General features: G+C 53.2%; 1 protein-coding gene across 9 annotated transcripts in view; it reads right to left on the reverse strand.

The window, feature by feature from the left end:
* Positions 1 to 616: 616 nt before the first annotated feature.
* The window catches only part of PLA2G6 (phospholipase A2 group VI), a 58,000-nt gene continuing 31,962 nt past the window's right edge, over positions 617 to 26,654 (reverse strand). For 8 of the 9 annotated variants that reach the window (XM_047064961.1, XM_047064956.1, XM_047064959.1 and 5 more), the window contains 11 exons: positions 26,261 to 26,443; positions 21,935 to 22,043; positions 20,570 to 20,734; positions 18,611 to 18,689; positions 16,014 to 16,177; positions 14,283 to 14,433; positions 3,953 to 4,089; positions 3,408 to 3,562; positions 2,102 to 2,269; positions 1,602 to 1,675; positions 617 to 1,391 (listed from right to left, as the gene is read on the reverse strand). In XM_047064961.1, coding sequence (XP_046920917.1) covers positions 1,247 to 1,391; positions 1,602 to 1,675; positions 2,102 to 2,269; positions 3,408 to 3,562; positions 3,953 to 4,089; positions 14,283 to 14,433; positions 16,014 to 16,177; positions 18,611 to 18,689; positions 20,570 to 20,734; positions 21,935 to 22,043; positions 26,261 to 26,443 — 1,530 coding nt within the window. In that variant the 3' untranslated portion in view covers positions 617 to 1,246. The remainder of the gene's footprint in view (positions 1,392 to 1,601; positions 1,676 to 2,101; positions 2,270 to 3,407; positions 3,563 to 3,952; positions 4,090 to 14,282; positions 14,434 to 16,013; positions 16,178 to 18,610; positions 18,690 to 20,569; positions 20,735 to 21,934; positions 22,044 to 26,260; positions 26,444 to 26,654) is intronic. The other variant, XM_047064962.1, reaches the window with a different exon arrangement.

Here is a 26,654-nt window from a genome sequence, read left to right on the forward strand (position 1 = left end):
CCCGCAGGGACCCCTGGCTATGGGGGGACCCCCGCCCTCCCGCCTGCCCACATTGGGCCCCGTCCAAGTTAGAGGGGCCGGAGCTGCGGGGGTGCCCTCCCCCAGAACCCTCCCCGACAGACCCAGCCCCTGAGGCCAAACGTACCACTGGGCATCGCCGTTCTCTGGCCTCTTCTCTACCCCAAGCCGCTCACACCCGCACTTCAAGGGCTGAGGATCCCACATCTGCCAAAGCCTGCCCAGCCCCTCTCATGCTGGAGAGGCGGTACCACAAGCCCCAGAGCCACACAGACCCGGGCCAGACCTTGTCCCTCCGCACTGGCCGTGTGACCGTGCCCAAGCCCCCTGCCCTTTCTGGGTCTCATCCCCTGCCTGCCCCGGCAACTGGGGCTCGTCCTCACCCCTCACCGTGGGCAAGTGGACTTAGCTGCCGCCTCTGAACACCCTCACGGCCTGATTTGGGGGGGCCTGGAGCAGAGAAGTAGTATCCCCAGGGGAGCCCGGGAAACAGCATTCATCCAAGGGGGCACAGGAAGAGGACAGTCAAGGCTGAAGGGAGCTGGTGGGTGCGGGGCCCTGGGGGACTCTGAGCACAGTGCACATGACACAGGTGAGCTTGAATCAAACCGTTTATTTCAGTTAAGGGCAGGCTCTGGATCCCCGCCCCACCCATCAACCACCTCGGGTCGGGAGGAATAACCGAAGTCACAGAAGTGACCTTTGAGAGCTGAGGGGAGCTCGCAGGGTGGGGCAGTTCTGAGGGGTGCAGGCGGCTGCATGTGTGTTGAGGGCAGAGTCGGCGGGGCTTGGGTTTCCCCTGCTGATGGGTGGGCAAAGGCCTGTTTCTCCAAGCCCCCCACCCCAGGGAAGAGGACAGAGAGTGGAAGGGGTCTTGGCATCCCCCCTCCGCCAGGGGACCTAGGAGAACGCCTGGTGTCTGAGCTAACAGGGCTGGGGGCCCAAGCGTCAGTTGTCCTTGGCCATCAGGGAGAGGGCCCCAGTGAGGCTCTAGGATTTCTAAGCCTGGAATGACAAAAAGTGCCAGAAGGCGGGGACGGTGTGGGCAGGACCCAGGACCAGCCTCAGGCAGGAAGCCCAGTGCCCTCTGAGGCCTGGTCTGTCTGGTCTGGAGATGCAGAGCCGCCGAGGCCCAGCTCTGCCCAGTGGCGCGCTGGTTAGATGTCACCTGGCCTCTCCATCAAGGGCTGGGTGGGTGGGATGGGGTGGCGGGGGGTGCCCAGCGGCCTCACGGTGACAGCAGCAGCTGAATGAGCTTCTGGAACTGTTCTCGGTGCTCATAAATATAGACCTCCGTCTCCCACAGGGCATTGACCAGCACTGTGTCGCTGACCTCATCCAGCATGATGTCAGTCCCCAGCTGGGGGTTCAATCTGTCCGGGTCAAGGAGGAGGGGGTCACCCCACGAGGCTCGGCTTGGGTTGGGGACGAGAGCTAGGACTGGGGAGGGCTTGGGGCATGGAGCAGCCGCGTGGGGAGAGGGGACATCCACACCAAGGGCTGGGTGGGTTAGTTCACTGGGTCTGGCCAGGCCGGGACACGGGGCTGGGGCCTAGGTTCAGGAGCCGAAGCTGAGGCCTCACCTGAAGTACTGGATGCCGACCATCTCACACCAGGCCCGGGCCCGGTCCACGGCCCGCCCATCCGGATCCGTGCACTGGCAAGAAGCAGTCTCTGTGAGCGTCCTACACAAGCTGTACCCACAGCACCTGCCCAGGGACCCCCAGGTTCTAGTCTGGCTTAGCCGTTCCTCGGCAGAGTCCCCCTGCCTGGGCCGCAGTGACTGTCCCAGCTGTGTCACACAGGGGCGCGGTCTGAGGTTTTCTCAGGTGGTTCAGCAGCCCCTGACCGGGGTCAGGGGAACAGGCTTTTGTCCGTCTGATATCCTGGGCTTCCGCACGGGGCTGTGTTTGAAAGCCCCAGGTGTAGGTGGCCACTAAGGGTCCCTGCCAGCACTGAGACTGAATCAGGAACCCCCTCCCCTGGGCCGGCTAAAGAGGTTCAACGGAGCCTCCCTGACGCCCCGGGTCCCAGGGGGCTGAGATCCAGAGGGGAGAGGACACGGGGAGGGGCCCATACTCACACAGTCCACCACCATCTTGCCCAGTTCCTTGGCCCCAAAAACAGTCTTGGCCAGTTCCCAGGGGTTGCTGGGACGGAATACGTCCACACAGGTCACGGGCACCTGTGGGGACCTCCCTGTCCCCAGAGAGACCACGATGGAGAGCTTCTTCACCTTGCCTTCCTGGCCCTGTTGGGGACAGGACAGGGGTAGTTGGAGGGGATCTGCCCACCGGCGGACCCTTCCCCAGGTGGCAGAACCAGAGCCTGTGCTGTCCTCTCTTCTGCTCCCCAACAAGCTCCGCTTCCAACATGCTGGGCAACCTTGACAAGTCTCCCCGCCATCCAAGGTCCTCATCTGCAGTAGGAGGCGACTCAGACAGAGGATGACCCATGACCCTCCCCATCCAAATCTTTGAGCCCTTCCTCCTCCAAGGAAGCCTGCCCTGCCCGGTCTGGCCGCTAGAGGGCGCCTGCCTCTCGGACCACCACCCCTGTTGTGTCACCCAGGGGCTGCGTCCTGGGCTTCCTGATGACCACAGTGAGAACCACAGCCGGCAAGGATATGGCACACTAGGGGTCAGGCACCGTCCTAAACATTTTACACAAAAGCACACGGACGCCTCATGACAGTCCCCATGCCGGTACCACCCATCCCCCATGCAGTGGCCGGAGCGAAGACAGGCAGAGCCAGCGCCCAGACCCTGAGGCCATCTGGCTCCGAGGCCTGAGCCCACGTCTCAGCACCTCTGCTGGTAACACACGGGCCTAGCCCCGCCTCTGCGCTAAGGGCTAAGGCCCACTTCTGTTCCTCTGGGTCACGGACTCTGCACGGTCTCCTCCCTAGAGGTCTCCTCCACGGGCCCTTTGCAAGCCCCCAGGTCTCCCAGCACAGGCTATCCTCCTCCTGGGCTCCTGCGTGGTCCGCTATCTCAGCACCCCAAACCCCTGGAGGGGCGTATCCTTGTTTATAGATAGCCCTGCTTACACAGGGCAAGCGCGTGTCCCCAGGCTGGGCAGGGCAGCCAGCACCACGGCAGGCATGGACCACTCTGCCTGCTGCCCACTAGCCGCCCTTCACCACTCGGTGCAGATTGGGCCTCAGAATCCCTCTGATTAGCACAGAGCTCTGGGCAGACACGGCCCATCAAGCAAGTTCGAGCGTGAGATCAAGCAAGTTCGAGCGTGAGATGAAGGGCACCCACGAATGAGCACGAAAATAAGTGCCATCTGGTCTCCTAGGAGTCCGTCCTTAGTAAGATTTGCTGAAACAGGGGTGGCTACGGTGGACGGTCACGTCCAGCCCCTCTGACCCGCGGCGCTCTCACCTTGCGGATCATGTCCTGGTTGTACTCATGGATCTCGGTCATGGCGTCCAGTGTGGGATTGTTGGCCAGCAGCCCGCCGTCCAGGAAGCGCCCGTTGGGCCGGAAGTAGGTGGGGGCCGCCCCACTGCTCCGGGCAGCTCGCCACACCAGCTGCTCTGGGGGTGAGGGAAGAGGGTGGCCCAGTGGCACGAGGGACCGGTACAAACCCATGCAGTCCCAGGGTGCACGTGCCTGTGCGTGTGCGGGTCTGTAGGGAGAGGTGGAGAGGCTGGGGACTCTTCTGAAGCAGGACCCGCAGGCCATGCTCTCTGGCCCCGCCGTCCCGGTGCAAGGCAGGGTGCAGCTGAGGACCTCCGGGGGCCTCCTCCAGCCTGAGACTGGAGAGCGCCCCGGTGCGGCCTGGCCTCAGCCGATAAAGACTCGGGGCAGTGTGAGGGATGGTGGTGGGCTGGGGGTGCCCAGCAGCAAGCCTACGACTCCCACCCACCACCCCGCGGCCTCTCGGGCCGACTGTTTCCCACGGATGCAGCCAACATGGTTTTCACCTGAGGGCTGAGTCGGAGGCTTCAGGTTAATATTCTGGCTGAAACGAGGTTCCCGTACACACTCCGGAGCCTCGTAATTCCGGAAGAGGTGAAGCTCAGCAGGCTGCCGGTCAGACAGCGTCCCCGTCAGCATCACCCTGGAGAGACACGAAGGGCAAGACGGCTGAAGTCCCTGACTTACCCACCCCCTGAAAACCCACGTTGGCCGTCTGCGTCCGAATCACTGAAGGCCTTATCCTTGGACCCATCGGTCCTAGTTCTGGGAGCTCGTCCTAAGACATTCTCACGGACACACGCAAAGCGGTCAACAGCGGCATCGGTGGACAGAGTAAACCACTGGAAGCAGCTGAAAGGTCCACCAACGGGATGGGCCGATGCATCGCGGCTCCCCTACTCCGTGGGGTCTGTGTCACTGCAGAACGACTGAGGAAGCACTTGATGCGCTGACAGGCCGTGAGCATCAAGGTTGACAGTTAAGGGCGAAAAGTAAGGGTTAGACCAGTGTGCGTCCTATGCCACCATTTATTTGAAAACGAAACCCCCCAAATTGATGGGCCTATTGGCTTGGTCAGAAGGACCCATGAGCGGAACCTAGGAGCGATGAGCTGCCTCTAGGGCCGGGGACAGCTCGGTGGCTACAGCTCACAGACAGTAGTGGGAGGAGACTTCTCACCGTGTCACCTTTGATAACCTCTTCAACGTTCCACCGTGTGAGTCTATAATCTATTAAAGAAGACTCTTACTTGTGTCAGACAAGACAAGCATCCTTAAATAGTGCAGGGAGTGCGGACTGGCATAGCCCCCTGGGAAGCTAATGTGTACTAAGATCTTACAAATATCCTGGCTCTTTGATCTGAGAATTCCATTTTGGAAAATCTATCCCAAAGGAATAATCTGAGCTACAGTGAGAGCTTCTTGCAAAAAGCCACTGGTTGCAGTGTAATTATTACAGTAAAAAATGGCCCGGTCGGAGGCACCTGGCTGGCTCAGCCGGAGGACCGTGCAGCTTTTGATCTCAGGGTCATGAGTTCGAGCCCCATGTTGGGCATAGTGATTACTAAAAAAAAAAATAAACTTGGGCGCCTGGGTGGCTCAGTCGGTTGAGCGTCCGACTTCGGCTCAGGTCATAATCTCACAGTCAGTGAGTTCGAGCCCCGTATCGGGCTCTGTGCTGATGGCTCGGAGCCTGGAGCCTGCTTCCGATTCTGTGTCTCCCTCTCTCTCTGCCCCTTCCCTGCTCATGCTCTGTCTCTCTCTGTCTCAAAAATAAATAAAAACATTAAGAAAAAAAAATTAAAAAAAAAATAAACTTAAAAAAAATAAACAGTAGCAAGAGAAGGGGTAAGTAAATGTTTTGCACCCACTCCAAATCGTGCCAGCCGACTAACAAAGAAATACGTTTGTTATGCTGTAAAAACAACAACAACAACACACAGGAAAGGGAACAAAAACTCTGCCTCTGCATAGGAAAAATATACTAGTTTTTCATTTCTGGGAATACTGTGGAAAGCTTATTTGAACAACCTCCCCACTGAGCAAAAAGTGAAATGCTGGAAAAATTACTTTTAAAAATCCCCTTAGGGGTTCCTGGGTGGCTCAGTCGGCTGAGCATCTGACTTCGACTCAGGTCATGATCTTGCCGCTCCCGGGTTCAAGCCCTGCATTGGGCTGTCTGTTGTCAGCACGGAGCCCACTTTAGATCCTCTGTCCCTGTCTCTCTGTCCCTCCCCATGCTCTCTCTCTCAAAAATAAACATTAAAAAAAAGAGTAAAAATAAAACACAGGAGACCTGACAAGACAGAAAGGAAATACCAGGGTAAGCTCTGAGGATAAGCAAAAATCCAGAGAGGTAAGTGAAGCCTAGACCTAGGTTTGACCTGAGGCAGATACCAAACTCAGTACATTTGAGTTTCAGTTTTGATGGCTTCATGGGACTTGGGAGACAAAAGTCAAAGCCCAGGGCTCACCAAAATTTCAGGGTCTAATGGGAGACCCCCACATTAGGCTGGGACCCCAAAGGACTACACTCTTGGGTAGGGGTGAGCCAGAAATAAATCTGCCCCTTTCCCACCCCAGAGCCTGTGAAGAAAGTTGCTTTGGCATTGGATAAGAGAGAGAGAGAGAGAAAAAAAAAAAATTCCTGAAAATGTATAACCACAAGCTAATCCTCCTGCAGATTTGTGGTTTAAATTCATATCACCTCGGGGAAGTCCCCAAACTTTATGTCAAGAATTTAGTTATAGTGGCATTAGATGGTAGGGTACCTAGTACCTGGAAGAGACAACACAAAACAATCTGGAGGGAGATACTTGCATTCTAGGCCTCATAGAATCTAGTCATATTATATTTCAACACTAAGGAACACCACACAGTAAAAAAGGGAGGGGAGGACACACAATGAAATAAAACATCATAAATGAAAACCAGTATAAACCAACATAAACAGTAAAATATACCTATAAAGACTGCAGATATTTGAGTCCTTGAACACAGATGATAAAACAGCTATGCCTACAATGTTTAAAAACATCAAAGGCAAGTGTGATAAAATCACCAAGGAATAGGAAACTATCAGTAATGACCCAGAAGAACTGAAGAAGAACCAAAGAGAACTTCTAGAATTAAAAAATAAAAAAGCAATAGAATTTTAAAAAATCAATGGATAGGTTAAATGGAAAATTAGATAAAGCTACAGAGAGAATTAGTGAATTGGAAAACAGGTAAGAAGAAATTGCCTGGGATGTAACACAGAGAGACAGAATGACAGAATATACAGGAGAAATTAATAGAAACAGAAGACAGAAAAGGTCTAGCACATGTTTAATTGTAGTTCCACAAGGAGAGGAGAGAGAACATTAGGAAGAGGCAAGGGTTGAAGAGATAACAACTCAGGATTCCAGAACTGAAGAAAGGAAACAATCCAAAGATTCAAGCCTAATAAATACCATGCAGGTTAAACTGGAAGTAATTCATATCAGGCAGAAGGAAAGTGGTCACAGATGGAAGTTTGAGATGCAAGAAACACTGTAGAGCAAAGATGTAATACACACACACATATGCATACACACACACACACACACACACACACACACACACACACATACAGAGCCAATGGTGTGCAGAAGCCAGCTCATACTGGCTTGTAAGAACCTATTGCTAAATCCCACAAGGTGGTTATTAAATGGTTGGTAAGTTGAAATTGGCCATGGTGGGAGTGTTCATGCCATGGGAATTAGCGAACACTATAAATCAGGACTTTTTCCCCCCAGAGATCTGGTTTACCAGCACACTACTGGGTAAGTCTAAAGGGTAAATCTAAATGAAAACCAACTTCAAAAACTAATCATAATGTCTTGTGATGCTTAAAAAAAACAAGATGGAATTAAATTATTTTAAAATCCTTGATTATCTGAGGGGAGGGTAATGGTATCAATTAAATTTAGGCTTTCATAAGTAAAGTATTCACTAACAAAAAAAGAAATGAGTTCACAAACTTGAAACTATGGGGGGGAGGAATATAATGATCAAAATTATCAGCAATTCTAAAAGAAGGTAAGAAAGAGAAAAGAAATGGAGAACAAAATAGGATGGCACATATCATCCCAAATATATCAGTAATCATATAAATAAAAATGGACCAGCCATATAAACTATTAGATTAACCACATGAACTTTCTGATAGTCAAGTCAATCAACTAAATCAGACTTAACTAGTTGACTTAAATCAATATATTACTATGCATTTAAAGCCTATAAATGGACTAAATGCTCTAGATAAGAACAAAGAGTAAAAGATTACAAGTAAAAGTACAAAAGATATCTCTAAAACAGAAGGATTCAAAGAAATTTGAATTAGAGGGTGAGTACAGATCTACCACACAAATATAACCAAAGAAAGCTGATGTCACTGTATTAGTATCAGGACAAAACAGGCTTTAAAGCAAAAAGCATTCCTAGAGGTAAAGAGAGCTGCTCCATAATAATAAAAGATCCCAGTCACTAGAAAAATACACAAAAATTTAAATATACATGCACTTAATAGCATTGTGTCAAAATATTAAAAGAAAAATTGACAGCACTAAAGGGCAAAAGGGCAAGTTCCCAGAGTAGGAGATTTCAACATGTCTCTCTCAATAATCGATAAAAGAAGTGGACAAAGAATTCTTAAGGATATGGCAGATTTGGACACTTATTTCATTTTATTTTATTATTATTATTTTTTATTTTAGAGACAGAGTGCACATGTGAGTGGGAAAGAGGGGCAGAGGGAGAGAGAAAGAGAATCTTTTTTTTTTAATGTTTATTTATTTTTGAGACAGAGAGAGACAGAGCATGAACAGGTGAGAGTCAGAGAAAGAGGGAGACACAGAATCCGAAGCAGGCTCCAGGCTCTGAGCTGTCAGCACAGAGCCCGACGCGGGGCTCGAACTCACAGACCACAAGATCATGACCTGAGCCGAAGTTGGACGCTCAACCGACTGAGCCACCCAGGCGCCCCAAGAGAGAGAATCTTAAACAGGCTCCATGCTCAATGTGGAGTCTGACACAGGGACTGATCCCACAACCCTGGGATCATGACCTGAGCCAAAATCAAGAGTCAGACACTCAATCGACTGAGCTACCCAGACGCCCCTGGAAATTTTCAGCAACATTTCTAGCCAATATGACTTGATCGATTTGTGCAGTACTTGGTGCCCAATGCAGAATCCATATTCTTTCAAATTAGATGTGGGACATTTATAAGAATTGACTGTACAAGTAAGTCCACAAAGCAAGTAATAACAAAAATACAACCGGAGAATTCCCTAAGTTTAGAAATTGAGAAATGTAGTTTTAAGAACAGAAGGTTAAAAATCAAGGAGTTAAAAAATAACACTGAAATAAAACCAAAGACAGTGCAAGGAATAAAAACAAAAGCAGAAATAAATGAAACCAAAAAGCACACACAAGAGAGAACCAATAAATATCCAAGAATTGGTTTTCTGAAGGACCAGTCCAATGGAAAAGCCTGTGACAGAACTGGTAAAGACGAGAGAAGGTGTACATAATTGGGACTGAAGGGCCCATCACAGCAGATGCTGCAGACATTAAAAAGATAATAAGAGAATATTCTAAACAACTCTAGGCCAATGAATTTGAAGATCTGATGAAATGGACATATAGAAAAACATAACCAAAACGAACTCAAGAAAACATTTAGAAATTCTACCACTAAAGGAATGAATCCCATCATCAAATATCTTCCCCGAAGCAAACTCCAGGCCTTGGTGACTTCCCTGGCAAAGTCTACCAAATACTCAAGGAAGAATTAAGTCTTTCTTAGACCAACTTTTCCAGAAAATAGAAAATGAGAAACACTCTCTCAAAACCAAAACCCAGCAGCCCCCAAATGGGAAAACACACGTCCCGCTCACTCATGAACATGGGATGCAAAATCTAAACAAAATATTATTAGCCAACGGAGCCCCCCAGAATTCTCTCTGTCCAAGGCACCAGGCATTGAGAGCGGGATCTAGGAAAGGTACCTGTACACCCCTGTGGATAGCAGCGTTATCCACAATGCTCAAAAGATGCAAACAGCCCAAAAGGCCATCGACAGATGAATGGATAAACGCAGTGTGGTGTATCCAGACAGCGGCGTGTTATTCGGTCTTAAAAAGGAAGGAAACTCTGACACGTGCTACAACACGGATGAAACTCCAGGATGTTATGCTCCGTGGAAGGGGTCAGCCGCAAAAGGACAAATATTGTACGGTCCCCTTACAGGAGATCCCTAGAGTCATCAAAATCATAGAGGCAGAAAGTTGAACGGCAGTTGCCACGGATTGGGGGAGAGGCCAATGGAGAGGTGTTTAACGGGAACAGAGTTTCAGTTTTGCGGGATTAAAAAGTCTGGGAGGCCAGCTGCATACCAGTGTGAGTCTGCTGGACACTTAGTCAACTGTACCTCGGACGGTTCAGATGACACGTTTTATGTTATGTATATTTTACCACAATTCAACACTGTAAAATAAATACGCGGAATCCCTAAAAATGGGTAATTTACAGTAGCACAAAACACATGAAGTACCTGAAACAGATACAAACACCCCACGTGCTAGATCTCGACAGAGAAAATTATAAAACCACGTGGAGAAACTTCAAACAAGCGGAATGCTTTCCTATATCCTCTGATTGGAAGGCTCCGCGTTTTCAGATGTCATTTCTCCCCCCACCCCAGATAAACGTACCGATTCAATGTGCTCGTAATCAAAATCCCAGTAGGAGGTGATATTCTGTAGAATTTGACGATCGGATGCTACCATTTCCGAAAGCACAAAGCAACCCTTGAACCGCGCATTGTGTGCCGCATGCTTTTACATAGTAACTTTTTTCCTCCTCCTGGAAACCCCACGAGGCAGGTCTACATTATTTCTATTTTTGAGAAGAAACTTCAGGGCATTTGCTCTGCTGCTGCTTCTTCTTCTTTTTTAGTTTTATTTATTTATTTATTTTGAGGGAGAGAGAGTGGGGAAAGGGTAGAGAGAGAGGGAGAGAAAGAATCCCAAGCAGGCTCCGCGCTGTCAGCAAAGAACCCGACGTGGGGCTCGATCTCACGTACGTGAGATCATGACCTGAGCTGAAATCAAGAGTCAGATGCTTAACCAACTGAGCCACCCAGGAGCTCAAAGCACGCGCTCTTAACTACTTCTCTATGGTGTCTCTAAGAACAGGCATGATACCCTTGGGGACGGACAAGGTGGGAGGCCTTGCTCTCCCAGATACCGGGAAAGTTGAACAACGGGAAAGTCAGGGCATGGGCACAGGGACCCAGCCCACGGAACAGAACACAGAAACAACCAAGCAAGGACCTCCGAGCCACCTCTGTGGAAGCATGCCTGCAGAAATGGAGGGAAAGACGGGCTTCTTCACAGGTGAGGCTGGGGAAACTGGTTGTTCATGTGGGAAACGTGAAATTGGGTCTCCCCTGATACAAAACCCAGTTCCAGGTTGATAAAGCCCTAAACGTGAAAGGCAGATATTGAGAGATTTCTGAGCTGACAAGAAAATCGCTCCCTGCCTCAAGGTTAAGGAAGGGTTCTTTTTTTTTTAATTTTCTTTAACATTTATTTATTTTTGAGACAGAGAGAGAGAGAGCATGAACAGGGGAGGGTCAGAGAAAGAGGGAGACACAGAATCCGAAACAGGCTCCAGGCTCTGAGCTGTCAGCACAGAGCCGGCGCGGGGCTCGAACCCACGGACCGCGAGATCATGACCTGAGCCGAAGTCGGACGCTCAACCGACTGAGCCACCCAGGCGCCCCAAGGAAGGGTTCTTGAACAGACATAAAAAGCACTAGCCATAAAAAGAAAAACATTTATAAATTCTACCACATTACGAACATCCATTCATCAGGGGCACCAGGGTGGCTCAGTTAAGCGTCCAACTCTTGATTTGGGCTCAGGTCATGATCTCGTGGTTTGTGAGTTTGACTCCTGCATCAGGCTCAGCCCTGGCCGCTCAGATTCTGCTTGAAATTCTCTCTCTCTCTCTCTCTCTCTCTCAGCCCCTCCCCTGCTCATGCTCTCCCTCTCTCTCTCAAAATAAACAAATAAACTTAAAAAAAAATCCACTCATCAACAAAACGCTGTAAAGAGAATGAAAGGTCAAGCCACAGAGTGGGAGAAAAGATTTCAAATCTATATACAAGATTTCACATCTATATACCCATCAAAGGACTAGTTTTTAGGATATAAATATCACTGGGACACCTAGGTGGCTTAGTCGGTTGAGTGTCCCACTCTTGATTTTGGCTCAGGTCATGATCCCAGGGTCACGGGATCGAGCCCCGCCATCAGGCTCCACACTGAGCGTGGAGCCTGCAATTCTTTCTCTTTCCTTTTGCCCGTCTCCCCTGCTCATGTTCTCTCTCTAAAATAAATCATTAAGAAGCTTCTTAACCCCTCAGGGATGTGAGTTTGAGTCCCACATTGGGAGTAGAGATTACTTAAAAATAGATAGATAGATAGATAGATAGATAGATAGATACATACATACATACATACATACATAGAAGCCTGTTAACCCCCAAATCCCACAACCCCATTTTACCAAAAATAGGCAAAACATCTGAACAGGAACTTTACAAAAGAGGAACGCAAACAACCTCTAAACATATACAAACGTGTTCAATCTCTGCAGTAAATCAGGAAAATGAAAATTCAGGCCACATGGAGACACCACCTTTCACCACCCCCCCCCCCCCGGATTTGTAAAGATAAAAACGTTTGATAACAACCAAACATAAACAAGAATGCAGAGCAACAGAAACTCCCAAACATGGCTTAATGAGAGAGAAAACAGAAACCGCACTTTGAAAAAAAGAGTTGGTCCGAATCTATGAGCTGAAGCCATGCATTTTCTGACAGGTGGAGACATGCACAGTTGTGGGTCAGAAGTCAGGTCCGGAGGTGTTCGCTGCAGGACTCCTCCCCAGAGGTCCAAAGTGGAAACAACCGAAATGTTGATGGAAGGTACTGGGAGAAGCAAACTGGGCATCGCCACCCAGGGGAGTCCCCCACGGCAATGGAAATGAATGCAACACAGTTTCGCCCAGCAGCGGGGGCCACGCTGACAAAATGCGGCATGGACGGAGGGAAACGAGAACATAAAATGCGTCCGTCCAAGCCCAGAGACAGGCAAGACGGAAACCACGCTGTTCAGGGCTGCAGTCACAGGCGGTGAAATTGTACAGAAAATCCACATGACAGCAGTCAGGAGGACAGCGCCCCCAAGCGGCAGGGCAGGGGTTGTGATGGGGCTGGGGACGTGCTCAAAGGGCTTTTGGACTTGGCTGGTGGTTACGTGGGTGTTTGCTTTGTAATTATTCACTGAACTGGTTTATGTACTTTTCTAAATGTTCTATTTCACCATAAGAAAAAAGGGCAAAAATGTCTAGGATAAAATATATAAAAATGTTTTAAAAAGTTATCTTTGGGGAGACTGAGTGGCTTAGTCGGTTAAGCGTCTGACTTCAGCTCAGGTCGTGATCTCACGGTTTGTGAGTTCGAGCCCCGCGGCCGGCTCTGTACTGACGGCTCAGAGCCTGGAGCCTGCTTCGGATTCTGAGTCTCCCTCTCTCTCTGCCCCTCCCCTGCTCGTGCTCTGTCTCTCTCTGTCTCAAAAATAAATAAAAACATTAAAAAAATTTTTTTTTAAAAACCAGTTATCTTTAAGGGGCGCCTGGGTGGCTCAGTCGGTTAACTGCCTGACTCTTGGTCTTGGCTCAGGTCATGATCTCACAGTTGGTGAGATGGAGCCCTGCATCAGGCTCCGCGCTGACAGCACAGAGCCTGCCTGGGATTTTCTCTCTCCCCCTCTCTCTCTGCCCCTCCTCTGCTCTGTCTCTCAAACTAAGATTTAAAATAAATAAATAAATAAATAAATAAATAAATAAATAAATAAACAAAAACAGTTATCTTTTGGGTTTTACTACGTGGATGAGATTTTCCTCCTTCTTACTTTCTGTATTTGCCAGATTTTGTTAAAAGACTAGGTATTATTCTTAAGTGGAAAAAAAGAAAAAGAAAAAAGAAAAAAAAGCTTTATTATGAAAAGAAATCCTCCCTAAATTTCTAGGGCCTTGCTGATATGTTACTTCCTCCAGGAAGCCCCCCGTGACCACCTTGCCCTCAGGCCCTCAGTTCGTTGTCTCTCTCTCTCTCTCTCTCTGTCTCTCTCTCTCTCTCTCTGACAGTCAGTCAGCTCATGAACACTTCTCAATGCCCTGCTCTGGGGCAGGCACTGTGCCAGATGCTGGGGGTGCAGAAGAAACACACGGCCATGTTTCCGCCTCAGGGAGCTCTAGCCTGGCGGGGAGACAGGCAAGAAACGGACGAGAAAGTAATTCTGGGGTGGGGAGTACTACAAAGAAAGAGCTGTGCTGCAGGCTCTTCTGGAACTTCGCAAGCACGGGCGGCCCTGCGTGGCTGTCACTTTTCAGGTCAGTTACCTCCCAACCAGCCTGCAAATGGCGCACCAGCCTTTCCGCCCGGTGGTTGCACCTTTCACCCCCCAACCGCGCACATGCGATGCCTGGGGCAGAGCCCTGCTCAGCAAAAAGGTCCTGAGTGTATGGTGGACCAGACGCGACCCCCTCCCACCTGGGGTGAGGGTGTCCGCAATGTCCTCCAGAAGCCCCCGGTTCACTTGGGAAGAAGCGTCTCGCCTCCCCGGCCCCTCAGCTTTAACCAGACCAGGACAGGGAGCCCGCGGCCCCGCGGGGGAACAGCCGAACGAACGGCTGCCTAGCCGGGGCCACGGCCACGGCGCTCCCGCTGAGGAGCCTTACTTGGGTTTCTTGACGTCGGTCATCTTGGTGTGCTCCCCAAACTCGCGCTTCAGGAACTCCTCCAGGGGCCCCGACTCGTAGGGCCGCGAGCCTCGGAACACCTCATCCTTCATGCGAAAGTACACGCTCCGCATGTAGGCCATGGACTTGCCTAGAACAACATCGGGGAGACACGAGGGCCGCGCCCGGACAGCCGCAGGACCACGGTGGCCGGCAGGGGATGGCAGGAGGGGACCGGACTGGCTCAGGCACTACCCAGGCTTGGGCTCCTGGGCCTCTCCTGGGAAACTTCCCGCAGAGGCAGAAACCTCCTTCAGCAGCCCCGCGGCTCTGGGCCTAATTCTGTGTTCCCAACTTTGTATTATTTTCCTTAGAGAGGGCCCCGAGAGTGTGAGAGCTTGTAAACTGAATCTAGAGCCACCTCATGTGGCTCAGAACAGAAGGGCCAGCCCTGTCCTGCGGGCCTCTGAGGACAGCCAGAAGGAGCAGGCCGCACCTGGGCTGTGCGCGCAGAGGGAGCTGCGGAGAGCAGGGGGTCTGCCCGTATGAGACTTCTCAAATCTCTCCCATAGCCCCTGGGAGTCTAAAGAAGGAAGTGACCCTTTCTGGAGGAGGCCAGAACCTCCGCCGCGGACCTCCTGCCCCACCGAGCAGAGGCAGATCCGAGATGGCTCTGCTCTCATGGGAGGCAGAACTGGAGACCAGAGAGGGGATGTGGGCCCCCTGACGCTAGCAGTTTACTGACTGATAATCCTCCTCGTCCCGGAGGACCTCGATGGGACGCTGCTCTCAGCCACCGGCTGAGCAGGCTGCCCCATGTCCCTGACACTCTGAACTGCTGGCCCGTGGCCTCTTCACACAGTGAATACCCAGGTACCTGTGGTTCCCCCAGGGGACTGGGGCTCCCCGAGCTGGAGCCTGCACCTGACCCACAGGCCCTGCCTGGGGACAAGAAGGTCCTCTCCTGGTGCCTTCAAGACATGGGCGGGGGGCAGGGGGCCTGGAGAGCCTGGAATCCGCCGGGCACTGGGGCAAGGATGTCAGGTTAGGGATGCCAAGGCAGAGGACAATTGCCTGGCTGGTTGCTGGCTCTGGGAGGGCCCCCCACAGGCAGCCCAGCTTGAGTGGAGACAAGAACTACCCAGAAGCCTGTCTGGTATGCAGGGCGCTGCAGTGCAAGGCCCTGTGGCCTTGGGAAGTGCTGGGCTGAGAGTCTAGGGAACCGTCCTAGCCCCAGTAACCCCATGGGTGGGCTATGTGACTTTGAGTCACCTCTCCCACCGGGGCCTTCACGTCTCTGGGGGTAAAATGAGACGTGCAGGCCGGGGCTCCGGCATTCTGTGGCCCTGTGGCTCCTCCTCCCTGAGACCATCCACCATCAGGATGGTTTTCCTTACTTTCAGCAGGTTTTGAGGCCCTGAGGTGCCTGCCTCACAAGGCTATGGGCAGGAGTGGTGGAGGCAATTGACATAAAAATGGTTCCTACACTGAAAGGCAACCAGTTCTGTCCCCCGTGGAGGGCAGGGCACCATGCCCCTAGCCTGCCTCCAAGCCCTTCTCTTTCGAGCCTCAGACCCCAACACCCTTACCCGCCCCACAAAGGGCTTACAGGCCTTCCCGTCCCCAGTGACTCTCTTTGCAAAGCTCTGAAAAGAAGCTGAGCCCAATTCGAGGGCGGATCCCAACCGCCCCCCCACACCCTGCCCCCACCGCCCCCGGGGCCGCCCTCACTGTGCAGAATGGCCAAGGCCAGGATGCCTCCAGTGCTGGTCCCCGCCACCCAGTCAAAGAGATCCTTGGTGGCGACGCCCGAGGCCTTCTCGATGGCAATGAGGAGCTGGATGATGACGAGGCCCTTCACGCCCCCTCCGTCCAGGCAGAGCAGGTGGTCGTGGCTGTGGTGGGGACAGCAGCGGGAGAGAAGAGGGCCCGTTAGAGCCCAGCTCCTTACGTGGGCCCGTGTCCCTGAGCATCTGTGACTGTGTGAGACAAGGCCCTGTGGAGCTCGTGCTACTGGGCTTTTAGGGGTGTGTGTGGGGGCGGGGGGCAGGTAGGGGGAGCACAGTCAGTAAGGAAATAAACATATAGTATTTCAGGAGGGGGAAAGTGCAGGAACAATGAAGGGAGCGGCCAGGTGTCACCTCAGCAGACACCTGGGTCTGTCTCTCCCACTGGGTTTTGGTCAGGCCTAGATTCCCAGTCGGGGGCCTGACCGGAAGCAGGTGCCTGAGAAAAGTCTGTCTGAATTAAACGAGGCTGGGGGAAGGGCTCTCCTGCAGCCAGGAACGGTGGTGGAGAGGGAGGAGGGGGGCAGGGAGGAAGCACCATCTCTGTGCCAGGAGCTGTGAGGGGCTTTCACCCGCATGAATTCACTTAGATGTCCCACACCCCTTGGAGGCAGACGCTCCCTGCTACCCCTGTGCACGTCTGGGAAGGAGTGAAGCTCAGAGGTTAGGTGACCACCCAAAGTCACGAGATGGGGAAGCGATGTGGCCGGACCCAGACAGGGATGGGGGAAGGGGAGGGTCTGCTGACTCCCGAGTCACCTGCTGGGCAACACGACCCGACACGTCTCCCTCGGTCCTGCCGTGCCCAGCTCCCTGCCCTAAGGCTTCCACTGTCTGTGCTCAGACTAGGAAGCTTCCGTCTGGTCTCCTCATCCTTCCGTCTCAGCGTAAATGTCACCGCCCGGAGAAGCCTGCTCTGATGCCATTGGCACCCTCCGGCTCAGCCGGCTCCTTCTCCACCCACTTTCTTGCTCCCTCCCATAAGCAGGTGGTCTTCCCTCGTTCACTTTCTCCCCCAGTGGGTGGGACAGAAGCTTCCAAGGGCAGGGACTGCCCTGCTCCGCGCAGCGCTGCCTTTCCAGTGCACTCCGGAGGCGTCCGATGGACTAGCTGGTGAACGAAGGAGGCCCGGGTGGCCCTCCTCTAGGGTCCTTCTTCTGGACAAGCCGCCCAGCCCCGCAGCAAGCCCAGAGTGTGGCAGGGGATGCTGGGCCGTCACTGGAGGCCTGCAGGGCCCGTGACCAGGGGGCCAGAGCAAAAACGCAAGAGACCCTTCTGAGGATGTGGGGCTTACAACGGAGACGTCAGCCCACAGGGAGCAAGGCTGAGCTACGAGGCTCGCAGCCTTTCGTGGGAAGGTCCCCACGGGGGTGTCCTGATTGTCGCCTCAGTCCCACCTCCAGGGAGAGTACTCAGGCTGCTGCAAACCATCTGAGTCCTGCTGGAGAATCTGCCTCCTCTGGTCTTACTGGTCGGGACGTTACCCTCCTCAGCCCCTGTGCAGCTGTGTGTGTGTGTGTGTGTGTGTGTGTGTGTGTGCGCGCGCGCGCGTACATGCAGGAAGTTCAGTGGGAGCAGAGAACTACAATGCTGATGTGGCAGGTGCACCCCCACGGGGCATGTTACAGGGTGGCCTTGGAAACAAGTAGGACTTCCCAAGGGGAAGCCAACCCTTCAGGCAAGGGGAGGCAGAACCACTTGCCACTGCCTGGCCCTAGGAGCAGGGGCTGTGTCTGCGGACTGAGAGCTTGCCCTGCGGGGGCCGGCACTACTGAGGCAGCCGGGAGAGTGCCTGCGGCAGCAGAAAGGGCAGGAACTCGGGAGACGGGGGGCTAGAGTCTCTGCTCCGACACTCATGGTGTGAGCTTGAGCAAGGCACTTCGCCTCCCGGGGACTCAGGTTCTGTCTGCGCGAAACAAGGATCCTAATCCCTCCCTAGGAAAGCTGTTAGGGACGTGGGACAGTCGCAAACGGGGAACAAGAAAGCAACTCTATCACGGAAAGGAAGACAGAGCGCCGTCGAGCCCACGGACGTTTGCGCCGGGAACTTGCCGTGCTGGCAGGCACCGCTTCTGAGGCCCCAGGGACCGCCCTCAAGGACAAAGGCCTCTGCTCTTTGTGCCCATCACGCAGGCCTGCCTCCAAGAACGGGCCTGGACGTACAGCAGGTGCTCGGGAAGTCCGCCCGGCCCACCAGCTCTGTGGAGGGAAGCAGGGCAGGGGCCAGAATGGAGCCAGAGGGAAGGAGGCTCAGCATCGCAGTGGGGATGTGGGTGACCTTCCCCAACAAACCAACACAAGGTCAGGAGGGACGGGACAGGCTTGCAGCCAGCTCTATCGTGTAACCCACAGCCTGCACGGTCCCTGATGAGAGAGCAGACCCAGGCTCTCCGAACACCCAGTCTCTTGGCTGTGAACTACAGAGGACACAAGCCACCTCACAGGGCTGTGGTATGCACTAGACAACAGCCCCGAGCCTGCCGGAGGGCACCAAACAGAGGCCTGGTGCATGCGGTCCCCCTCCCTCCCTCCCGCACTTACGTCCGCTTCTCGTCCCTCATGGAGCTCAGGATGAACGCCGGCTTCCGGGCCCGGGAGATATGCATGATGTCCTGCAGTTCTGCGAGGCACAGGGCAGAGTGGGCTGGGGCCAGGCAGGTGCCAAGCCCCCCCCCCCCATCCCACGGGCCCTGAGCAAATCTGGAGCTGAGCCCTCACCCTGCTGGCCCTAGGAAGGTTCCACCAGGAAGGGCCCTTTGTCCCAAGACACAGCTGGGCCAGAGGCCACGGGCCCCTTGGGGTGAAACGGGCTCGAGTGCAGAGGGTGGCCCCCTGCCCTGGGAAGCATCCCTCACCCCCGCCCGGCCACCTCCCAGATTCTCCGAGGTGCCTTCCTCCCAAAGCCCCAGAGCACAAGCACCCCTTCCGTGGCCGGTGTTTCCAGCTCACAGAGCACTTTTTCATGCATCGGGCAAGTGGAGTTGCTGACAGCCGCCGTCACCAGAATCCTTATTCCCAATTTACAGATGAGGCTCAAAGAGGCTACATAAACTCGTCCAAGGTCATTTAGCCAAAAGGAGTGAGTCAGGACACTCCTTTCGGTTTAAACCCATGAGCAAAGGGAGATAACCGACCACTCTTCAGAGGCTGCTCGTCCTGACCCCAGGTCTGGAACTTTCCTCAGCGGCCTCTCAGACCAGCCGCACCCACCCTCTGCCCATGTTCTCCTCTGGGCCCGAGCCCGCCCCCCCCCCCCCCCCGGATGGACTGGCTGCCCTCCTGACCAGCAGCCCGGCCCCAGGGGCCTGGCCCAGCACCGCCATGCCATCGGATTCTGACTGCCCTCCCCACCACTATGCAGAGTCTAGAAGCAGCAAAGCAGGAAGGCAGGCTGCAAGGCAGTGTATCTACCCTCACCAGAGCGGGTGGCCAGAGGGTGGGCGAATCAAGCGGAGACCGGCCAGGAGAGGCAGCGGCCAGAGTGCCAGGGGGAGGGTGGCAAGGATGGCTCATGTGTTCGGGCAGGCAGCTGAGAAGAGGCCACTAGAGCTACAGCTAACTCGGGGCTGGGCAGGCTCTGCAGCCCCTCCAGGCCCAGGGCATTACCCACCGGACGCTGCGCCCCAGGCCCACCATCCAGCCTGGCGTGGGTGACTGCCTGCCTGTAAAATTGAGAGATAAAGATGGGGTTGGGAGGGGGGGCAGGTCCCAGACGGGGACGGGCAGGGGAGCGGAGAGGAGGAGCCAGAAGGACAAACTGTGGCCGCGGGCTCTGCTCTCCTGACTCCTGGCTAGGCTGGGCCATCCAGGCTACAGGTGCTGGTGTCTGCTTCCACAGCAGCGGGGAGAAAGGCCAGCTTGCCGAGGACTGCTTGCCGACAGCCCTATCCAGGGGACCCGGCTCTCACACGGTCTAGGCCGTGGCTGGGTCAGCCCACAGAAAGCCCAGAGACGGGACCCCATCTCCTTGGGGGCCATCGCCACGGGCGCCAAGGTCACTTAGGGGCAGATGCAGGTTGCCTGGCCCTGTTCAAAAGCCTGTAGGTCACCAAAGGGCCAGCAGGGGACAGACACACAGGCCCCAGGCCTGACAGAGATACAGCAGCATGGCAGACACACTCCTCATTGAAGCCAGAGGGCCAGGGGTGCCGGACCCCAACAGCACTCCTCACCGCCCACCCTGAGCTCCCAGGGCACAAGAGGCCGAGACAGTCCTCACCCCAAAGGTGCCACGGGGACGCCCAGACCGGAGACCATGTTCAGGACATTGTCTCAGGAGAAATGGACTGCAGGCCATTAGCCAGGGGCCCCTCTCCCCCCAGGCCTCTGGGCTCCATGGGTGCTGGCTGCCTCCAGAGGCTGACGAATCCTGCCCCAACCTCCCTCGTTCCTTTCAACAACTTCTACCCTGGGCCCCGTTTCCTTCAGATCAGGACTGCTCCGATCCCAGTGCCTGGGGACCAGCTGGAGAGGAGGGAGTGTGGCAGGAAAGAGGCCTACCTAGGTTGTTTAAGCTGATCGGTGGGGGCTGAGATCTTTCCTGGGAGCACAAGGAGTGATGTGTCGCAGTGGAACACTGCTCCGAGGGGGCCCCTTGGGTGAGTGGGAGGCGGTGGTCGGCCCCTACGTTTTTCAGCAGAGTTAAGAGCGTCTTCCTGGTGACAACTAGTAAGGTTTGGGGGAGGGGAGATCGCACAGGATCACAAATGATGTCAACAAGCAAGTGAGAGGCCCCTCCTTTCCACACACGGTCCCCTCTCTCATCTACCAGGCGGCCTGGGTATGTGGGGGAACCGGGCGCCCGGGAGGTCTGACCCCACCCTGACAGGGCGTGCTGACTCCAGTCACCTGTAGCCCAATAGCTTCCTGGGGCCCAGGGCAGGTGCCGAGGTTGACCACAGAATCTGGAAAGGGGTCGAGGTTACCCGGTCTGGGTATTTGGGGTCCCCCTCTTTCCCTTCACTTCTGGTCAAGAAAACAGGACTCCCCCCTCCATACACACATCTCTACAAACTACCATGAACAGTCAGAAATCAAAAATTTAAAAACAGTAAAAAACAAAACAAACAAAAAAAAACCACGACAATGGGGCGCCTGGGTGGCTCAGTCAGTTAAGAGTCCAACTCGTGATTTGGGCCCATGTCATGATCTTGTGGTTTGTGGGATCGCGCCCCGTGTCGGGGCTGCACGTACGGCAATTCTCAAAACTGCCGAATGCCGAGTCCCTCCCAGGGCTCGAAAGGGACGAGCCAGTCTGTGGGCATCTACCCTCATCTAACAGACAGGGTAACTAAAAAGGATGTTTTTAGGAAGTAGCACACACACACGTGCGCACACACAGTCACCTGCGCGCCCACGGCAGCCTCCACGGCTCCCTGAAACCCCCCGAGGGGGCCCGGGCTTCTGCTGAGGATGATCTTTCTCCAGCCCTGATGCCAGGGCTCACCAAGCGAGCATGCAGTGTGTGCCTCAAGCCCGCGTGCACACACACTCGTGTAGCGGGCATGCATCCACCCACCGTTCTTCCTGCGAGTGGCTCCATCCGGGAATTACTTACTGCCTCCCCCACCTGCCACCCCCCGAGTCCCGGCATCCGGAGGTGGGATGAGGGCGGCACAGAAGAGGACGCTGGCTTGGCAAGCCCCTTGGAGGGTCCCACCTACTGGGTATGGCCCTTGTGCTCGGGCACAGGAAGCTTCCCCTCTCTGCCTCCCAGGTGCTCCTGGAAACCCCACGCAGGGAGCAAGTGGGGTGGGTACGGACAGGATGCTGGTGCCGGGCTGCTGGGACCACCCCTCCTCCCCAGTGCATGCGTCACCACCACCACCCCCGCCCAACTCTGGGACCGGAGTGCAGGGCACTTACGTTTGCTGATCTTGGAAGCTATGAAAGCAGGAGTCTCTCCGAGGTCATTTGGGGTATCCACCTCTGCCCCAAACACAATGAGGGCCTTGATCATCTCCACGTTGTCTTTCTGTTGGGGATGAAGTGAGGGGAAAATCCAACGGCTCAGGGAAAGGAAGAGAAAAAGGACGCCAGCTTCTTCCGCTCTGCCTACCGACTCGGCGGGCCTCTCACGGCACGGCAGAAGGTGCTAGAACCCTTCAGGTCCCCCACCCGTTTAATAACCCAGGCAGAAGCTGGAAGTGACTCACCCCAGGTACCAGCCCCACCAGCTCCTGGAAGGAAGCAGTGCATCTATGACCCCCGCCCCAGGGGCCACAGGGCCACCGAAGGGTCAGCTGCTGATCACTTCCAGAAGCAGCAGCAAAGGGTGAGCGGGGAAAGGGAAGGCTGTCTTGTCCATCAGGTGTAGGGTGCCACTTCTGAGGGGGTAACTGGGTACACGTCCTCCCTGACGGCAACCTCCAAGGGCAGCTTGCCTCCAAAGCGCATTGTGCATTTAACATCGGAGGCTGGGCGGGGCAGGGCGGGGCGTGGTTTCCCAGAACAAGCCAATCAACTGGCTGCCTGCAGACCGCGCTCTGGTCTTATCACCTCCCTCTTCCTGGGGCCTGATCTCCTGGCCTGGAGAATGAAGACTTGTGTCTAGAATGCAGTTTTCCAAATAGTGGCTCATGCACTTTAGGATTTATATGGGCACTGGTGATTATGCATGCTTGAGTCATTAGTTATGCATTTCTATCTTGGTTTCCTTCTTTTCGTGTCACTGGTTTACCCCTTACGGTGGCGACAGACCATCTCCTTTGAAATAAATTTAAGTAAGATTGAAAAGCAGGCCAACTTAGGGGCGCCTGGGCGGCTCAGCGGGTTAAGCGGCCGACTCTTGATTTCAGCTCAGGTCATGGTCTCACGGTTTGTGAGATCGAGCCCAGCATTGGGCTCTGCACTGACAGCGTTAAGCCTGCTCGGGATTCTCTCCCTCTTTCTCTCTCTGCCCCTTCCTGGCCGGTGCACACACGTGCTCTCACTCTCTCAAAAAATAAATAAATAACAACTTTATAAAAATAAGTTAATAAAAGCAAACCAACTTAAAGAAATGATTGAGCACTAATTGTGCAAGTGACACATCAACGTGCCAAAAAATGTGAGGCCGGTCTGCAAGTTCCTGAGGTATGGGAACCAGTGAATGTCAGCAGTCCTCAAAGTGACACGTGTGCCCCCCCCCGCCCCCCACCGAACGTGTGAGACCCTCTAGAGGGTTTGTGAGGTTCAAACTGTTTTCACAGGGGCCTCTGGCTGGCTCAGTTGGAAGAGTGTGTGGCTCTTGATCTTGGGGTTGTGAGTTTGAGCCCCAGGTTGGGCGTAGAGATTACTAAAAATAAATTTTAAAAAAACCCTGCTTTCATAAGACTATCAAGATGGTGTTTGCTTCTTGCATCGTGTTAACTTTAGCACTGATGGCATAAAAACAATGATGGATAAAGCTCCTAGTGCCATACCAAGACGGTGACACCGTTGTGGTGTTCTTCTTTGCCACTCACTAGCAGTAAAAAATCAACCAATTAACAGGCGCCTGGGTGGCTCAATAGGTTAAGCATCTCAGATCACGATCTCATGGTCCCTGAGTTCGAGCCCCGTGTTGGGCTCTGTGCTGACAGCTCAGAACCTGGAGACTGCTTTGGATTCTGTATCTCCATTTCTCTGTGCCCCTCCCCTGCTTGCACTCTGTCTCTCTCTCTCTCTCTCTCTCTCAAAGATAAAGACATTTTTAAAAATCAGCCAATTAAGGGAATGCCCTTCATGAAGCAGTAAGAATGAATTTTATTACAATTTGACATCGCGTCCTTGTGTTGTAAGATAGAGAGAAAGCCTGGGCATTTCTGTGGCATACCAGAGTACAACTGTTATCTTGAGGAAAAGCACGTTGGCAATTTGCTGGAGTTGTGAGCAGAAGCGCACGTTTTTTTCCCCGGGAACACCATTTTTATTTGAGACCATGACTGACAAACTACGATTGTTCAGCCTTGGGTATCCAGAAGACGTGTTCTCAAAAATGAACGCAGTGAGCCTGGCACTTCAAGAAAAACATCTGACGATATTTTGTGCCAACGACAAAATTCAAGCTTGCAAACAAAAATGGCAATTCCAGAAAACTTGTATATGCCACAAGTGGGCTTGACAGCTTTGACGGCTTCCCCAAACTGAAAGGTTTTTCTGATGAGATCAGTGGGGATATTTACAAATGTGGGGTTTTGATAGCGTCTGATGAAATGGGTCGCTGTTTCTACGCATACATGGCGAACCGGTATTTTCCAAGGAAATTACACATGGGTAAGAGATCCATGCCAAGTGCAAGAGATACCAGTGGAATAAAGTGTTTAATGTAACAAAGTGTGAAAAGCTCCTGGAGATGGCTGCTCTGCCCACTGCAACTGACTTGTCAGAAACTACCCTTGTCCAGTTTTGGTGCAACATCAAAGAATATCCATGATTCTCTGAAAAGGTGCAACTGTGTATCTTTTCCAACATAGCATAGGGAGGCCAGATTTTCTTCTTATCCCCCAACATATATTCAACAACATATTGCAAGAGAATAAATGTAGCAGAAGATAGGAGGCTCAGTATGTCTTCTCTGAGGCCAGGCATTAAAAAGATTCACAAAGATGTAAAAGGATGCCAACTCTTCTGGATTGTTTTTTGTTTTGAAAAATAAAGTTGTTTTGCATAAAAATGTTATTTAATTTGGCTAGCTTGTGATTGGTGAATTGTTATTTTTTAATGAATCAATATTTTGAGGGGGACCTGGGTGGCTCAGTCCAGTAAGCGTCTGACTTCGGCTCAGGTCATGATCTCACAGTTCGTGAGTTCGAACCCTGTGTTGGGCCCTGTGCTGACAGCTCAGAGCCTGGAGCCTGCTTGGGATTCTGTGCCTCCCCCTCTTTCTCTGTCCTTCTCCCACTCATGCTCTGTCCCTCTCTCAAAAATAAACATTAAAAAAAAATTTTTAGTAAGTGAATTAATATTTTGAAAATGTCTTATGATTAAACTCCAATCTAATAAATATAGATAGATAAAATCCATATAAACAAAAAAATCTTTGGGATCTTCAATAATTAATTTTTAACACTATAAAGGGACCACATAGACCCAAAATTTTGAGAACTGATGGACTAGATCATTCTAATGGCTCATTCAGTGCTGAAAATGGCCATGGTTTTATTTACAGTTTCCACCTCCCAGGGTAACAGTGTCTCTACCACAGTGATGGCCTTTGCTATAAAACAGGATGTCTTTGAGTTTGCCCTAAATCTACATCTTTAAATTTTTTTTTAACATTTACTTATTTTTGAGAGACTGAGAGAGACAGAGCATGAGCAGGGGAGGGGCAGAGAGACAGGGAGACACAGAATCCGAAGCAGGCTCCAGGCTCTGAGCTGTCAGCACGGAGCCCGACGCGGGGCTCGAACCCACGAACCGTGAGATCATGACCTGAGCCGAAGTCGGATGCTTTACCATCTGAGCCCCCCAGGTGCCCCAAATCTACTTTTAGAGTCCCAGATGCCTCTCCAACTCCATCACTTGGAAATCTGTTGAACATACTTATGTATACACGGTATTGCTACGGAATGGGAACACACACACATCCGTAACGTAGTAAGAGTCCCTTCCCTGTATTCCTTATGTTCATACTCTAGTTGTCTATCCAGACTGGAGGGGGGAACTCTGCTCTATAATAAACCAAAAGCCGTGGCCAACACCTACCATGGGCCACGGAGATGTACAAGCAGACCCTGCCTCCCAGGAGCTTACAGCCCCCCCAAGGAGATAGAAACAGTATGCAGACGGGTATTTTTCCCTGATGCAGGAAAGGAGAAGTGACATCTGAGGGTTGCCCACTGGTGCCAGGTACCACATGTGTCGTCTGGACATTCCTCCTGGGGTTACCGAGCATCCACCGCTCACTCCACAGCCAGTACCGACACCCCGGTTTCCGGATGAGGAAATCGAGGCTGACAGGCGTGACGTGACTTGCCCAAGGCCACAGCGGGTAGCCAGAGCCATCGCACCATGCACTCGTCACATGGGGGACGCGGGAGCCAGAGGGACAGGGGCATAGAGGAAGGAGACGACACTCTGGGCTGAAAGGGGGACACGGAAGGTTCCTAAGGGGGAAGGCAGGTCTGAATGGAGTGTAGGCAGGTAAGAAGATTCTGAGGGGCGGGGAAAGGAAGAGGGTGTCAAGGGAGGGAGCGACGGGTAGCCCCCCCCCCACCCCTGCAGGCTCACCGACATGGCCAAGTGCAGCGGCGTGTTGCCGTGCTCTCCGCGGGCGTTGGCGTTGGCCCCGTAGGTCAGCAAGGCCATGACACAGTCCAAGCGGTTGCGCATCACGGCCACATGCAGGGCTGTGTTCCCCGAGCTGCTGGTGCCGTTCACGTCGCAGCCCCGCTTCAGCAGCATGCGGGCCATCTGCGGGAGAAAGGGTCCGCGCCCAAGGAGGCGGTCACTAAGGGCAGCAGGGGCCGGCGACACCTGGGGGCTGCCACTGCCGCCCTGAGCGGCGTCAGGTATCGGGCCTCCGGAAAGCACTAGCAACAAGAACTCAGGTGGCAGGCCCCAGTTCTGGGGGTGGCCCTACATCTTGGCTCCCACATCATCAGCAGGACGCTAGAGGACAAAG

Source organism: Lynx rufus, unplaced genomic scaffold, assembly GCF_022079265.1.
Source record: "Lynx rufus isolate CCGP_SWC_20201006 ecotype Redwood Valley unplaced genomic scaffold, mLynRuf1.p SCAF_7, whole genome shotgun sequence".
Lineage (NCBI taxonomy): Eukaryota > Metazoa > Chordata > Mammalia > Carnivora > Felidae > Lynx > Lynx rufus.